Source organism: Diospyros lotus, chromosome 8 (genome assembly GCF_014633365.1).
Source record: "Diospyros lotus cultivar Yz01 chromosome 8, ASM1463336v1, whole genome shotgun sequence".
In the NCBI taxonomy this organism is placed as follows: Eukaryota; Viridiplantae; Streptophyta; class Magnoliopsida; order Ericales; family Ebenaceae; genus Diospyros; species Diospyros lotus.
This window is the reverse complement of record NC_068345.1, coordinates 42,198,859-42,215,247: the sequence shown is the minus strand read 5'-3', so window position 1 is coordinate 42,215,247 and position 16,389 is coordinate 42,198,859. Positions and strand designations below refer to the sequence as shown.

Below are 16,389 nucleotides of genomic sequence, written 5' to 3'. Positions count from 1 at the left end.
TTATTTAGCAGCAATGTTGTTATGTGAGCTGAATAGTTGATTAGAGAGCTAGAGGGATCGTTGGGAGCTCGTTGGGTATATCGCTGAGAGCTCGTTGGAAGCATTGCTGGGAGCTTGTTGGGAGCTCGTTTGGTTCTGTGATTTGAGCTCAAATTTCAACGATGTATGAGTTTGCCTGACGAGCTTGGCTTGGGCCTACTAGGTTTTAGGCGATTGGGCCAACCTATTGCATTTTTTAAAATAACAAAGTAAACATTTTTTAGTGTTTTGAAAAACTGAAAACTCAAAACGAGTTGAAAATAGTAAAAAGAACGCAATCTTAACTTTTGTTTTAGCCATTTTTAACATAATAAACTCGCTACTTTCTCACATTGTTTCTCTTTCTCTTTTATGTTCTTTCTCTTATTTTTTACAAATGCAGACTCATACATCTATTTATAGTAGTCATAAGTCGGTTAGTTTACTTAACTAACTAAACAAGCCAACTCATAGCAAGTTGTTTTCGCATGTTTTTCTTAATAGCTAAGAATATATCTGCTGCCAACTCATTTTCTTAACAGCTATGTAAAAATATTCTAGAAGACTTAACTATGAAGTTTGCTTTAATTTTCTAACACCCAATCGCGCCTCTTTTCATTTCTTTTTCCCTCTTAAACACTTCATTTGCCCGTTGTCTCTTCACTCACCCACATTTCTCCAATTTTTGTGTGTTTCCATTCAAGACTGAATTTCTTTAGAGACCCAGTTTGTCCCAAGTCCTTAATTTTGAGTTCTCAGACAAAAAGTCCATTTTCTTTTAAAAGCTGCATATGGGTCAATCCCAAAAGCCCCAGAACTTCGCCGTCAGTCTTACGATGCTAGGTACGCTTTTCTTGTCAGGATATTAGAATCTCTAAATTTAGGTAACTCGACTAAGGAAGATGTTTTGGGTATATTGTTTGGCTTGGGTGACAAGATTATGGATCAAGACGCTGTCATTGGGAAAAGAGTAATGCTATGCAGCCATCCTCAACACCACCCTCAAAGCCACCCAAGAGATATCACGATATATTCAATGAAAGAAGGGTAACAGAATTTTTGTGAAGTTTAAATCTCTCTTTCTCTCGCACCCCTCTCTCTCATTCTCCCATTCGGCTCGTTCCTCCATTCCTCTTGTTCTGGCCATCTCTCTCTCTCTCTCTCTCTCTCTCTCTCTCCTGCACGTATGACCGAGGCTCTGGAGTCCCTTCAGCTCGTTTCAACCCTGATCTACAAAAAGGTAAATCTTTAATTTTATTAGCAATGATTTTCATCAAAGGTATATACACGAGTGTTGGGTTTGGCCGAAGGTTTAAGCTTAGATCTATGGACATTCAGCCATTGGATCTTTTTGGTGTTTTGGTATGTTGGTCAACGGGGATAAGGGTGTTGGGTAGTTGTCCCAGATCGCCGGAAACCACCGACCATGGTGTTTGATGGCGACTGGCAGTGCGTTTACAAGGGTGTTGGGTTTGACCGAAAGTTTAAACTTAGATCTAGGGAGATTCGATCGTTGGATCTTGATGGTTTTTGGGTATGTTGGTCGATGAAGATAAGGGTGTCAAGTGGTTGCATTTGATTGCTGGAAATGACCGGCCACAGTAGCCGGTGACGACTGGCAGCGCATTTTTAAGCTATGGCCGAAAATTAAAAATCAAATCTATGAAAATCTAACCATTAAATTTGGTCCACTTTTGTATATTTTAACCTCCTTGACTTGGTGTTTCTAACGATAGGCTCTGATCGGAGGAATCTCCAGTCGGCGATTATTGTCGGCGATGGCTGGTGGCAGCAATTTTGGCTAGTTTGAGCTTTTTGCGTGTACATACATACATATATATATATATTTTGTATCTTTCTTCTACATTAATTTTTTTTTGTTTGCTTATATTGTTTTTTTGATAGGGGTGATAAAAAAAAGCCCACAATAAGAGTGAGAGAGAGAGAGAGAGAGAAAAAGAAAGGTGTGTGTGTGTGAGAGAGAGAGAGAGAGAGAGAGAGAGATTTGTAACTTCACAAAAATTATGTTACCCTCATTTAATTTCATTGGATATATGGTAATATCTCTTGAGTGGCTTGGAGGGTGGTGTTGAGGATGGCCGAATAGCATTACTCTTGGGAAAATGCTACTTGCACATCTTGGATAACACTTTGGTTGGCACCTCCAAATGTTCAATTACTAATATGCCCTCACTTAATTGAAAATTTACAATCTACAATTTAGAGATTGCTCAACCATGGAGAGTGAGAGCCCAACTGTTTGGAACGTTCCTCACTAATGGAGATTGCTTGTCTAAGGTTGCGACTACTCGTCGAGGGGCTGTGGTGGACGACAACGTGAGATGCAACGAAAGATCAGGTTCATAGCCATGGAGACTGCTCATGGAAGGGCTGTGGTGGACAGCAACTGGTTTGGCGACGAAAAATCAGGTTTGAAAACCTTAAGAATTTAAATTTTTTTTTTATGAACCTAAGTGTCCGGCACCTAGTCCTGGAGAAGGCTGGCCTTCCTCCTTGATTTGACCTCCGGATAAATCGGATGCAATCACAATCTTATATATTCCCAAGCGGACATGCGGTTTGTCCCCACCAAATAGGACATTTCTACCTCCACCAGGAGTTGACCCCCCACCACTCTCAAGAAAATTTGGGAGCTTTACCACTTGCGCCATGCCTGAGGGCAACTTAAGAATTCAAATTTGAATCGATTAAATTTGGGTTTTAGGGATTCTATGATTTGATGACAAAATGCGCTTCAAAGTTAGTAGTTCATCTCTTCTAATCAAATCTCTAGTTCATTATTGAGGAAAAAATAGGAACTAATTAAGAGGGTGTTTGGCTTACCCCTTTTCTTATATAGTTTTTAAGCTATTTAGCTTTTAAGTTAAAAGTTAGATAATATATAAGTTGATAATGTGTTTGAATAAATGTAGTTTTAAGCTATCCATTAATAGTTATGAGTTTGATTTGAAAAAGCTAATAAATTATCAAAACTTGACAAAAAGATTAAAATAGACATGATGTTGAATGATGTAAAATTTTACTATTAAATGTTGATAAATTATACATAATTATTAAAAATATATTAATAAAATATTATTATATGCATTATATATGTATATATAAATTATAATATATATTATTATGTATTATATATACATATAATATATTGTTACTGTTGTTTTATATATATATATACATACATACGTGCAGTATATGGGAGTGATGGGGGCACAGACAGAGGAGATGAGGGTGGGGACGGCGACGGGCAACTATCAATGGGACAATGAACGGGTGGCAATGAAGGAGAAGTTGAAGTAGATGGGGGCGATAGGGGTAGCAGTCGATGGGGGCGACGGCGATGGCCAACGGTGGCAGCCGGAAGAGTTAGGGTTATAAGCGACGAGAGACAAAGGTTGAAGAATAAATGCATGGCTGAAAATTAGCAAAAATGATGAGGGTAAAATGGTAAATTCATCGGTCAACGCAGCTTATATATAAACAGCATTTTGCAAAAGCTCCCCCTCATAAGCTTTTTCTTAATAGCTTATAAGCTGTTGATAAAGCTTATAAGCGGTCAAACCTATAAGCCAAACACCCTCTACGTCAAGTATAGAACCACTGTTTGGATGCTCTTAGTGAAACCGAGATTTGCATCTTTACTAGATTCTGGTACACATTTTCTTTAGGAATGTTCAGTCTCTATGGCATTGCTCATGATTGCTTTAAGATTCTTGACTTCCATTCAGTATTTAGAACTCAAATCACATATATTTTGTCCTCTGAAGGGGGAAAGCCTTTCAACCAAAGCATTGCCGAAGAAGAAGTTCTTTCCAATTATTAGTGCTGCAAACGCAAAAGCTGCTAATGCATTGGCTGGAGATGCGTAAGGATAAAGCATTCAAAAACTATTGGAATTCTGATTCTGTTTCCTGTGATTTAGTCCAAGTTTGCAACTATAACATCATAGTGCATTTAGTAAATTCATTTGGATATTTCTTCCGTTCATTCAGGCTGCTTTGTAAGGCTGGATCACTGGATCGCAAGAAGGCGAAATGAAAAATATTGGTTTGCCTTGAGGGGATAATGCAAGAGTGGATAAGGGTCAGCAAGCTGCTTTGTCTGGTGCTGCGGGGATGGTTCTTGCTAATGATAAGCTTTCTGGGAGTGAAATAATTGCTGATTCTCATGTCCTTCCAGCTTCACAGATCAATTTCTCTGATGGTGTTGCCGTTTTTTCTTATGTCAATAGCACCAGGTAATATGACATGCCAATTGCTCTGCCACATTACGGGTCTAATTGGAGTGAAATACGAACCTTAGATTGCTCATATGCAATTCAAATAAGTCATAATAATGTTAACATCATGTAATGTTAGAAATCTGGGAAGTAATCGAGCATTATAGAATGCAGAAGTTGTAAAACACTTAAGTTGGCAATAGACCTTCCTCTGTTTCTGAGAGCTGCATGTTTTCCCTAGGTCTCCATGGGCATACATTACGCATCCAACAACTCTGTTGGGGATGAAGCCAGTCCATTCATGGCATCTTTCTCATCGAGGGGACCAAATACAGTTGTCCCAGAGATCCTAAAGGCTGTCCTTGCGTTACAAATTCAAATATATAGTTTATGAAAAAAAATTGAGGTTGCCATTTCACTCAACAGTGTCGACAATTGCCTTGTCTGTCCCGCCTGATATAACTGGTCCGGGAGTGAGTGTCATAGCTGCCTACACTGGAGCACAAGGACCAACAAACCAAGATTTTGATACATGTCGAGTTCTCTTTAATTCAGTATCAGGCACTTCAATGTCATGCCCTCGTATTTCTGGCATTGTTGGCCTTCTAAAGGCCATCTACCCTACTTGGAGCCCTGCAGCAATTAGATCAGCAATCATGACCACTGGTGAGTAGAAACTAAACCTTACAAATTATTTGAAGATTCGACTTATTTGCTAACTGGATGTAGAAAATGGTTCGAGTATCAGAACTCTCGTAGCTGCTAGTAGATCTGGTTGTTTAGCCACGCTTTGGTCCTTCTGCTTCATCCTACTTTTGCAGCAATGACACGAGACAACGTTAAGGAACCACTGATCACTGCATCCTCCATGAGGCAACACCATTCAGCTATGGAGCAGGCCATGTACATCCAAACCGCGCAGTGGATCCCGGCTTGGTTTATGATTTAACAGCCAAGGATTACCTGAGATTTCTCTTCACCCTTGGTTACAATCAAACTCAAATTGCACTCTTCTGGGGCAATCCCTATAGATGTTCCAAGCCCATTAGCCTTATAAATTTCAACTACCCTTCAATCACAGTGCCTAAGCTCACTGGCTCCATCACCGTGAGTCGGACTGTTAAGAACGTCGGTTCGCCAGGAACTTACGCGGTGCGTGTCAGAAACCCGGCCGGTATATCAGTTTCTGTCAAGCCGGAGAGCCTCAAGTTTGGAAAATTTGGAGAAGAGAAGCAGGTCAAACTTACTCTGAAGGCTGAGAAGTTTGAGAAAGGTAGAGACTATGTATTTGGAGAATTGACATGGTCAGATGGTAAGCACTTTGTGAGGAGTCCTATTGTTGTCAAAGCAGTCTAAAGACTGGAACTTTACTCCACCTATTGAATCAAAAACACTGATTTCTACATGATTTATTAGAATAGACTTCTGTTTGTTATGTTTTGTCACTTTTGTGTCTTCTTTCCCTATTTTTCTCTGTATTTTTTTATATAAAAAAAGGTTAACTTAGTGTCTAGAAACCTGCTGTACTATAGAAACTTTACCCAAACCCCTTATCTCATTCATGAGAATAGGCTTCTTGAGATTAGTTTGATATTTTGTTGCTCATTATGCACCCAAACCCCTTATCTCCTAGTACTAAGAACAGCTCCCATTAGGCCGTCAGTGACAATATCGATTATTAATCCTTTTGCCTTTAAATCCTAATTTACATATAGCTGATGGATACTTAAATTTCACGTAGATTATGACATTTAAAATCTTTTATCTATATAGAAGGCTTCAACCTTGGATTTTTTTTTTTTTTTTTTGCATAGTAAAAAAATATATATAATAGATTAATATAAGATATAATCATTGGTAAAAAAATAATTAAGAATTAAGAGATAATGACGATCAAATCAAGAATAATGGCCCAATAAGCTCAGAGAGAGAATAGTATAGGGCAGAGCATTTTCCTTCATTTTTGGGGGTATATTGGGGCTTCATTCATCAGGGTTCTCAAGCATATAAGCCCGAAATCAAACCAAGTCAGCAAGAGATGGACAAAACAGTACAAAATAATAAATTAAAAATGAACATGAGAAAAGGATTTTCATTATTATAGGAAGATGAACAAAATTACAACTCTTTGAAGGGGGAAAAAGAAAAAAGAAAAAAAATATACAGCAAGGGCTATACTTAACATGAAAGTGAAGGGCACACGCTCATCAAAGAATCTTTGGGCCACAAGTCCATCTGATTCATCATTCATTGATATGGTTATGATATGGTTATAGATACAAAACAAATTAAGCCAGAGCCTCTAATCAATTGATCAGAATTCACTGTGAATTTGGTTGTTTCTCAAGTGGAGAAGTGCTCAACTTTGAGTGCCATCCCTTTGTGAAACTCCACATATGCAAAGGGCTGGTCACCACCTTCAGTTCTCCATCTACAAACCCAATATATAGAGCCTAATTGTCATAATCGATCGAAAAAAAGTAGATAGAAAATTTATAAATCTAGAGTGTTTGGTAGGTTTTTTAAGTCGAAAAATAAGAGATTGGGTACCTGAAATTTTGGACAAGGTGGTGGAGGAAGAATGCAATCTCTCTACCTTGGCAAGTTCAGATCCTAGCCAGGCAGCATTTTGATCCTCCACCAAATGGATTAAACTTCTTGCATGTCTGATCTTGAGTCTGAATATTGTTGATTATGAACACAATTAAACCAAATATATCGATCTACATGCATGGACATTAATTTAATTAACAAAATACTATTCAGTTTTCCTAATCCCAATTTAACTAAATGTTGAAAATGGCCTAATTAAAGCTTATCTTATATTAATTTTGTACCACTAGAAATGCGAAAAATGTGTTGCTTTTTTAAATATATGTGTATTTAAAGGAATTAGGGGGCGCATGGTAGGACAAATCCAACTATATGCATGGGTCCTAGAACTGATAAAATTAAATTGGTACGTAAATTACCTCCCATCTCCAAGGATGAAACTGGAGAGCCTCTGCAAGGAGAGATGGGCCTAAGTGAACTGCACTGAGAACTGGTAGGACCTTCCAGCCAGAGGGAATTAAGAGAGTGCAATTTTGTTCACCCCTTTAACGGGGTGAACATCACTCTCACAAAATTGTGAGGGTGAAAAAAGCAACGGAACGGTCTGAATTAATTGATTGCCGTTCCGTTGCTTTTCCACCCTCACAATTTTTGTGAGGGTGATGTTCACCCCCGTTAAAGAGGGTGAACAAAATCGCACTCGAATTAAGAGGCTGTTTGGCTTAGTGGTTTGACCGCGTATAAGTTGTATAAGTAACTTTAAAGTTATATAGCTTTTTATAATGAAGTGTTTGGCAAGTATTAACAGCTTTAACGATGTATAGCTTATCAACTGTTTTAACAACATTGGCTAGAAACTAGTGCCCCCAACTTTGGGAAAAAAAGTTAGAGAGTTGACGGAGAAAAATACTATTTTACCCTCTGTTATTGTTGCATCTTCTTCCTCTCTCCCCTAAAGCTCTTTCTCCCATCATATTCTCCAGAAGGTCTGCCATTATCGCGTTGCTGCTTTCGCCCCTCTACCATTATCGCTCTGCCGCCGTCGCCATCGTCTAGCTGAGCCGCCGTAAGTAGCCTTGTGCTGGTGGGTCACACTATCGCAACATCTGGTTCCAAATCTGCCACTCAGCGCCGTCGACCAACCCTCCTTCATTATCGCTGTCTCCGTAGCCCATCTCAGCCGCTGCTTCCCAATCCTCCTCCTTCTCCAGATCCTTCATTATCATCACATTGTGAGTCGCCTCCTCGCTCCGCTGCAGTTCTTCTCGTTGCTTACAGCATATATATATATATGTATATATATAACATAAATAATATATATTATTATATATAATATATATAGTAATATTGTATTAATATATATTTAATAATTATGTATAATTTGTTCATATTTAATAATAAAATTTTATATCATTTAACATTTATGTCTATTTTGGTCTTTTTGTCAAGTTTTAATAGTTTATCCGTTTTTTCAAATCAAACACATAAATATTAATTGATAGCTTAAAAGTATCACTACAGGAGGTTTGATCTTTCCCGGCGGTTAAAAAATTGCCAGAAAAAGTAAAAAAACCGCCGGTAAAATTTTTACCAGCGGTAATTCTTTCTGCCGGAAATACGTCCGTCGAAAAATATTACCGGCGGTTTTTAACCGCCGGGAAAAAAATTTACCGACGATTTTAATGAACCGCCGGTAAAAATAATAATTCCCGGCGGTTATTGAAATCCGCCGGCAAAGTTTTTACTTTGCCGGCGGTTTAAAAACCGCCGGTAATAGTATTTTACTGGCTGTTAAAAATCGCCGGCAAAGTTTTCCTTTGCCGGCAGCTCAAAACCGCCGGTAATTATATTTTATCGGCGATTTTAAACCGCCGGTAAAAGTGGAAATTGACAACTTTACCGGCGGTTTTTAAACCGCCGACAAAGGTGAACCGCCCCGAAAAACCCAAAACCGCCGACAATACTAAAATTAACATTAATCAAATGCAATCAAAACCTGTATAATAACAAAAAACCACCAACAATTTTAAAAGATTCACCCACTACACACAATAAATATAACAATTGTATATAATAGATCTATTTAAATACCATTACAATTTTAAAAGATCGATCTTGTTTCGTCTCATTACACAATACCATTTTTGCACATACAAATCAACCCTAAACTAAAACATGTCCAAGTGACCTCAGATAACCCTTTATTACACCACCATGTTGCTCCAACCAAAATTGCATATCATATTTTTTCGATCTGCATTGAAAAACAATAGATCTATAAGTATGTACATTAACTATAAAATTGCATAAAACATGTTCAAAATTGCATAACAACTATATACAAAAACACTTACATCTGAGACCCTCCATGTAGTCAAGACTATCTCCAATGACCATTCAGAATCACTGCCTATTTGGTATCTCATCTATCACAACTTGATTGCCACTTATTAGTTCATTGAATAAGAAACCAAACGCTTTCTATCATGTAATTTTAAACACAATAATAATTTATAATACAGTTTTACTAATGTGCCCCGGTGGGGCAGAAATCTTGAATCCCAACACCATCTCCAATGGGCAGAACCCACCCTTATCCCCTATCAATAATGAATAATATAATTTATAATACAGTTTTGTGTAACACAGAAATAAACACAATAATAATGGGATAAACATTGCATATTATACAAAATTTGTAAAACAGTAACACGGGGTATGTTGATAAATTGTATAAAGAGAGATGTTCCTATTCTAAGGGTGGGGATGTGTTGAGTGTAAGCGATATCAAAAAGGCAAAATGGATCACAAATACAGCGAGCAGATAAAGCAGCTTACTCATTGTGACACAGAATTTGAACATGTCAGGACGAAGCCGGGTTCTCTTCAGAGGTCTTTGACAACTTTGCTTGTATAAGCTTGTCCAAGATCGGGGGTTCCAAGGGAATTGGATCCAAACAGCGTTCAGCAGCAGCAACAATTACCTGCAGCTCCCCCAAATCAGCACATCAGAAGATCATCAAATATGACTCGTAATCCCATCTAAACTTTACCATCAGCTAAAGAAAAAGAAGAAGAAAAAAAAAAGAAGCCCTTAATGAAGATGGGTGATTCCGGGACTTCAAAAGCCTTCTTGCTCTGTAATTGGGAGCCATTGTTGGTACCAAATGTCATTTGCAAACAAATTGGACTCCGGTTTTTTAAGCTTATTTGGGAGAAAAATCACAAACTTTGAATAAACTAATCCGATTACCTCATCAAATAGGAAATCGACAACAGCTTCATCTTCGACTGCGTCCTTCACAACAGTCCTCAGGTACCGAATGTCCAACTGAATTTGCTGGAAGCCACTCCTGTTAAATGTCTGGAGTCGGACAAACTCTTGCAAACTCTTAAGGCACAGTTTTACAATGGTTGTTACCACCGATTCCTGCAATTTACAGGCTTTCTCAGTTTTGTTCTCATAGCAGTACAAGTTGCATTTCCTATGGGCACAAGTATTGTACCTGTGTATGTTCAATTTTTGTGAAAATTTCCATTTTTTGCTTAAATAATTTTGCTAAATGGGTTTCCAGAAGCTGGCTCCTGGCCCTTTGGGTATTTAATCGGATCATTTTGTCATCTCGTAATGGATTGCTGCGTGATGAGGTGGTGCTTCCATTGCTGTCAGTTCGATGATGCTTACGATGAAGCCCTTGCCCTTGAGGCAAAATCTGCTTGACTTCAGTTCCTATTGAATCCAACATTGAAGGAAAATTCAAACTCATAGAATCAATTATAAGAAGTAAATGTAATTTATATCTTTGAAATTGCATATCCTATCATCTTTCCAATATGTATAAGGTATTTAAAAGTTATCAATAACTCATATAAAAATATTTAGAAATATGAATGGGTTCAGATTTCTATGATTCTAATCACCCAAATCAGTATTTATGAGTAGCTGTACAAGTGGCATCTGGGCCACCAAAGCAAGGTTTTGATGAACGTAAATAAACTTCTAGACTTCAAAAACAACAATATCTAACTAACCTGAGATTTGAAGTAGAAGACGGGAAAAAGTACAATCAATAAATTGTTTGACATTAACACGAGCAGCCTGGAACCATGTAATGGTTATTAAAAAAACAAGCTTCAACAAAATATGACTACACAATATTCAATTGAAAGTGAAGGACATGACAACAAAAACCTTTAAAGAAAACTCAGACAGACCGGCCTCCGGCAACACTTCATCCATCAATAGTACATCAGTCCAAATCACCCCTGCATGAAGAAGAACATTTGATGAAAAGTAGAGAATACGAATGAGTTCCTAACAATCAAGATTATAATCGAAGTTTAGACTTTAGAGATAACTGATTCTTCTACAAATAGCTAAAAAAACAAGAGGAAAATTGACCATTATTTCTGATTATAGGAACAGAAAGTTGAATGGTGTCAAGCATCAAATTTTCATCTGTCATGATGGCAACTAATGTTTTGTTGAGACCCACACTTTCAGAAATTAGCAAACTTTGAGGGTACTCTCCATTCACTGGTTGGCATATTAAGCACCTTCTCAAACAACATTCTTAAGCACAGAATTATAGAATCAATCAATGATATTGTAGGAACCACTTGACATTTCATGGCTGCTTCACATTACGGTGAAGCTGGGGTGTCATCCTTATCAGGCAATTGTTCAACATAAAGTTCTACTTACTCAATTCAAAAAGTGTCAACCACTTGGGGAAAAGATAAAAATTGAAGGCGGGTGCAATTAATTAATTTAACTAAAAAGAAAAAGTAATTAGATGGGGGCGTGAAGCTGAGGGAGGCTTTTAACTGTGTTGCATGCAGACAAGAGAGGGGGTCCATTCAACCACCCCTACCCTACCAAAGTGGCCAACAGCCAAACTTTGGTAAATATTTTCAAAATTAAAATATTTCACAATTATGGAGGGTGTCCAAATTTATGTTGATGACTCGTGCACTCTATATCCAACCCCTAATTAACCTACCAGACTGAGTTACTGCAACCAATAATATTGGTAAATTAAATCAAAATTCCCAAATTTCCACAAGCACAAATTATCAAAGCATGATTAAAGTTAATGGGTTTTAACAGTGGTAGGCTTGATTTTTGCAAGGAATTGGGCTAAATCAATAGTGCATTTGATTTTGAAATATATTAACTATTTGGTAGCGAATTACCTCTAAATGATGATCACATTCTGGTATCGATAATCCAGCGTATTCAGTTTCAGGTGATGGTGTGCTTGCATGTGTGGCAGAAGCACTAGCATATGAGGATGGCTATATTTCAAAATGGTTTAGTTAATATATATAGTAAACATGTAATTTTAAATCAAATGCACTAATGAACGACATACCTGTCTCGATTGTGGTGTATTGTCTAGAGCTGGTGGTATATGTCCCATTGCCTCAAATATTGCACGAACTTGCATTTGAACTTGACTTTGGATTTGAACTTGAAATTTTTCTTCTAGCTCGGCAGTAATTTGCGCATGCATTTGATCATACTGCTCTTGAGGCACTTGATACTGTTGTCTTTGTCTAACCTTAGTTGGGCATGTTCCAAGTCCTCCCATCCTTACCCTACCATGCCCATCTTTGCCTAGTATTTGAGTAAAGACATCCTCAAGCGAATCTGGGGTTTGTTCATCTGTGGGTATTTGTGACAACCTTTCATCCATTTGTTCCTCAAGAAACATTTCACAAGTTAGTTACATAAGTCGACAAGTAAAAGAAACAAAATATATCTACAACTTTCAAATTTTAGAAATACATACGATTATATATGAAGATGTAGAGTCTACTATCTCTCCACTCTTTTTGTTGTGTGTCTTTTTAAAAAGCTTGATTCTATCTGGCTCATCTCCACTTTCAATAGTCATCTAAAAACATATATAAGATATGAAATATATTAAATGTTTAAAGTTTAGGCATTACTAATTTAATTATCAATAAATATATATAACTAATATCCATTCTATTCTTACCTGGTGTCTAACCTGAGGATGTGATCGCCTACTGCTGGTGTGACCCATCTTTTGCTTATCTCGATTGACACGATTTGTCACACTACGTTCCTACTTGTAATATGATATTAGAACTAGGCATAAAGAATTCATCTGATATATCTACCCATACATAAATCATACATACCTGTGCTTGCTCGCATCTCCAATACTCCACAAGAACCTTCCATTGTTCTGGGTCCACCCCAGGCAGTATTTTTGACAGACGAGCTACATCTGTCTCATGGCAATCATAATGCCTCTTCAAGGTGGCTTTGTATTCTCTCCACTTCTTGGAAGCATGTTGCAAGCAAATTGATCTCCATGTTGTAGGTACATCAGTGTTATCCTGCAATAATATCCTTATTAGAGTATAAAAGTTTAGAGTTAGATAACTAAGAATCAGAGACATTATTTACTCACCAAGACCTCTTGCCAGATGCGCTCCTTATATGGTTCCATCCCCGGTGATCTCCAATCAGTAAATGTAAAGGGAGCAATACTCCTTACCATCACACCTAGTTGGGTTTCCAACTTAGTTGCCATCTCCCCAACTGGTTATCCTTCAGCATCAAATTCAATATGAATCTTTTCCTTTCCCCACTTTGAAATTTGTTTTGATATTCCTCTTCCTTTCTTGGCAGTAGATGACATGGAGCTTGTACCTGCTAAAACATAATAACACAATAAATTCAGATTGAATTAGGAAAGAATAATAATTTATTATTGTTCATATAAATTTTTGGTATTTACCTTGCTGACTATGTGAGTTTTGGGGGTTGGATTGTGAGTGGATCAAGTCCTCTTCAGGATGATGGGGATGTGGCGGGATTGGGTTTGGGGTTGGATGATGGGATGAAACTGATTGTGAATCATTGTGGTGTGAATCTGTACTACGTGACATGGATCCAATTGGCCAACGAGTCTGCCTCTTAGATGCCATCAGTGTAATTGCCTATTATTGATTTGAATGTAAAAAATAATCTGTTAGCATATCAATTTAGGTTAAACAAAAATAACAAATCAAAACATAAAAGCTAAAACATAAACATATATACATACCACATCATTAAATATTATGCAAGGAAGACATATACATGCCACTTCAATATTAGAAATCATTATCATCACTATGTGCAGTATAAGGAATGGAATTGTCGTCGTCATCTGCTATATCAACTACCATGCTTCCTGCTGATTTCTCTAAGTTTTTGATAGGCCAAATGGTATGGTGTTTCACATGAAAGAGCATATTAAGTGTTTATTTTTATTTATTTTTTTCCAAAATTGCATGACCGGCCTGTTTAGATTGCAAATTCAACATGCATTTCTCAAGCATGGCCATTTCGATATTTTATCAAGCTAAGGCACTTGCAATCTAACATATTATGTAAAAAATGTTGAATAACTCTAATATTTGTTCTATTCTATAGGGAGCAATTTAGTTTGGATTTTTTTTTATTCACATTAGTTTCTGAATAATATTGAACCAATAGCATTGAATACAAAGTAGCAGCAAGTCAATGGTAATGGAACCAAATTAGGCAAAATAACTGGAACCTGATTCTGAAATGAGAACTGAAATTAGGCATGATAGTCAAGCAGTTGCCCTGACATGGAATGACTGAGCAGGTCTTAAGAAAATAACACACTACAATAGCTTTGAAATTTGGCAGTGATTTATGGAGGTAGACCCAAGACTTACAGAATAACACCTATATACCTTCTGTCACGCTGGGAAAAGACCTGGATGTTTATAATTGATAAAACTTTAGCAGGAAAAATCATATGTACTTCCAGCATAATAGGACTCAATATATATAGTTCTGAGGGTTAACAACCCACCTCCTTAAAAATAGGACACACAGCCTAACCAACTATCCTGAAACAAACAAACAGATAACTTTTACAGAGGTAACACCTAACTTCTGCCCCCTCTGGCGTGGGACAAATGATACGATCAAGAAGACATCATGAAGATTAACTTCTTGTCAAAAATAGTTGGCTCTCATTAATAAAAAATGCTTCAATGTTATCACTCTGCAGTGTTTATCCTCTTGTAAAGTAAATCTGACAAGTACCAGCAAAAGCCACCAAGTAAAACAGTTGAAAATTAAAAGACGTCAAAGAAAACTAAACAGAAAAAAATATGAAATGGATGATCTATGGCGCAACAACGTAGAGACCAAACAGTTTTCTAAGGATAGTTAGTGAATATAAAGTAATTGAGGTACCTTGATGAGTTCAAAGATTGCTTAAATGGCGAGGGAGGCAGCAGCAATAGCGAGCGAGAGTGACTGAGGGCGAGGCGAGTGATGGCGAGGGAAGCAGCGGCGAGACCGAGCGAGAGCAACTTAGAGCGACACGAGAGCGAGCGAGAGAGGGTTAGGGTTTGCAGGAGGGATTTGAGGAAGATTAATTTGGGCGGGGGCGGGTATATAAATCATATCCCCGGCGATTTTTAAACCGCTGGGGATGTGTCATAATTCCAAGCGGTCTTTAAACCGCCTGGGATGGGTCATAAAAATCCCTGGCGGTTTTTAAAAATCACCGGCGATGGTTCAACATCGCCGGCGATTTTTGAAAACCGCCGGGGATATGTCAACATCCCCGACGATTTTTTAAAATCGCCGGGAATATGTCAACATCCCCGGCGATTTATAAAACCGCAGGGGATATGTCAACATTTCCGGCGATTTCATAAACCGCTGGGGATTGTGGCATTTTCCCGACAATTATACAAACCGCCGGAAAAAGTTCGCCGGTAAAACCTCATTTTCTTGTAGTGTATGTTTAATTAAACACATTATCAGTTTAAACACTATCTAACGTTTAACTTAAAAGATAAATAACTTAAAAGTTATGAAAAAAATCGGTGAGCCAAGAAGCCTCTAAGTAACCTGAAATAAAGTATGGATTTAAAAATGAGGGAGAGGATCTTAATTTCTTAATTAGTAGAGAGAGATACAATTAATTAAAGAACACAGCACAAAAAGCTCATGCATGCATGATTGTGGATAAAGCATCAATTCCCCAATTGTTTAGAAGCTTTTGTTCAAAAAAGGTAGGGTTTTAATATATATAAATAAAAAAACCTCTGAATTTGACATCTTTGAGAGCCTTTATATGCGCACAAATTTAACTACATTTCCATATCTCAGAGCTTCACTAATGACCTGCAGTTAGCTAAATACCCATGATCAGACAGAAAAGAAAAAGAAACAAATTAAATTCATTAGAAAAGCAAGTGATCTTCTTACATTTTGAGTGAAATCCATTTTCTTGTAATCTTCCCAGTTCAAAAATTCACCTCTCTTCTTCATGCTTCTTATGTTCTCATGCTCTAGCTGTATGAAAAGCAAATGCTTGATCATCAAACAGTGACACTTGAACAAAATTAATGTTTACACAGAATGAAAAGCTCATCAAAATGCATGGTTCCTAGATTTGCAGTGATAATGTTGTTCAATTATCTTATATAATTCTATATAAAATTAAGTTCTGTAAAGATATAGCTTTATATACAAGGCATTCAAAAGGGTTCCTTTTAACTGT

At 37.3% G+C, this 16,389-nt stretch overlaps 2 protein-coding genes, 1 long non-coding RNA gene and 1 pseudogene across 4 annotated transcripts in view; 2 read left to right on the top strand and 2 right to left on the bottom strand.

The window, feature by feature from the left end:
* Nucleotides 1-16,389, top strand: part of LOC127808711 (sulfated surface glycoprotein 185-like) — a 36,681-nt gene that overhangs the window by 16,011 nt on the left and 4,281 nt on the right. The window lies entirely within an intron of this gene.
* On the top strand, nucleotides 1,997-5,653 carry LOC127808714 (subtilisin-like protease SBT5.3; annotated as a pseudogene).
* LOC127808713 (vacuolar protein sorting-associated protein 51 homolog) lies at nucleotides 9,540-10,503 on the bottom strand. Its single transcript, XM_052347294.1, has 3 exons — nucleotides 10,318-10,503; nucleotides 10,065-10,241; nucleotides 9,540-9,795 (listed from the first exon to the last, which is right to left on the bottom strand). The coding sequence occupies exons 1-3, from the start codon at nucleotides 10,423-10,425 to the stop codon at nucleotides 9,676-9,678; spliced, it is 405 nt and encodes a 134-aa protein (XP_052203254.1). The 5' UTR covers nucleotides 10,426-10,503; the 3' UTR covers nucleotides 9,540-9,675.
* Nucleotides 10,770-11,439, bottom strand: LOC127808715 (uncharacterized). Its single transcript, XR_008024962.1, has 3 exons — nucleotides 11,214-11,439; nucleotides 11,004-11,077; nucleotides 10,770-10,910 (listed from the first exon to the last, which is right to left on the bottom strand). It is a non-coding gene; the product is annotated as an uncharacterized LOC127808715 (long non-coding RNA).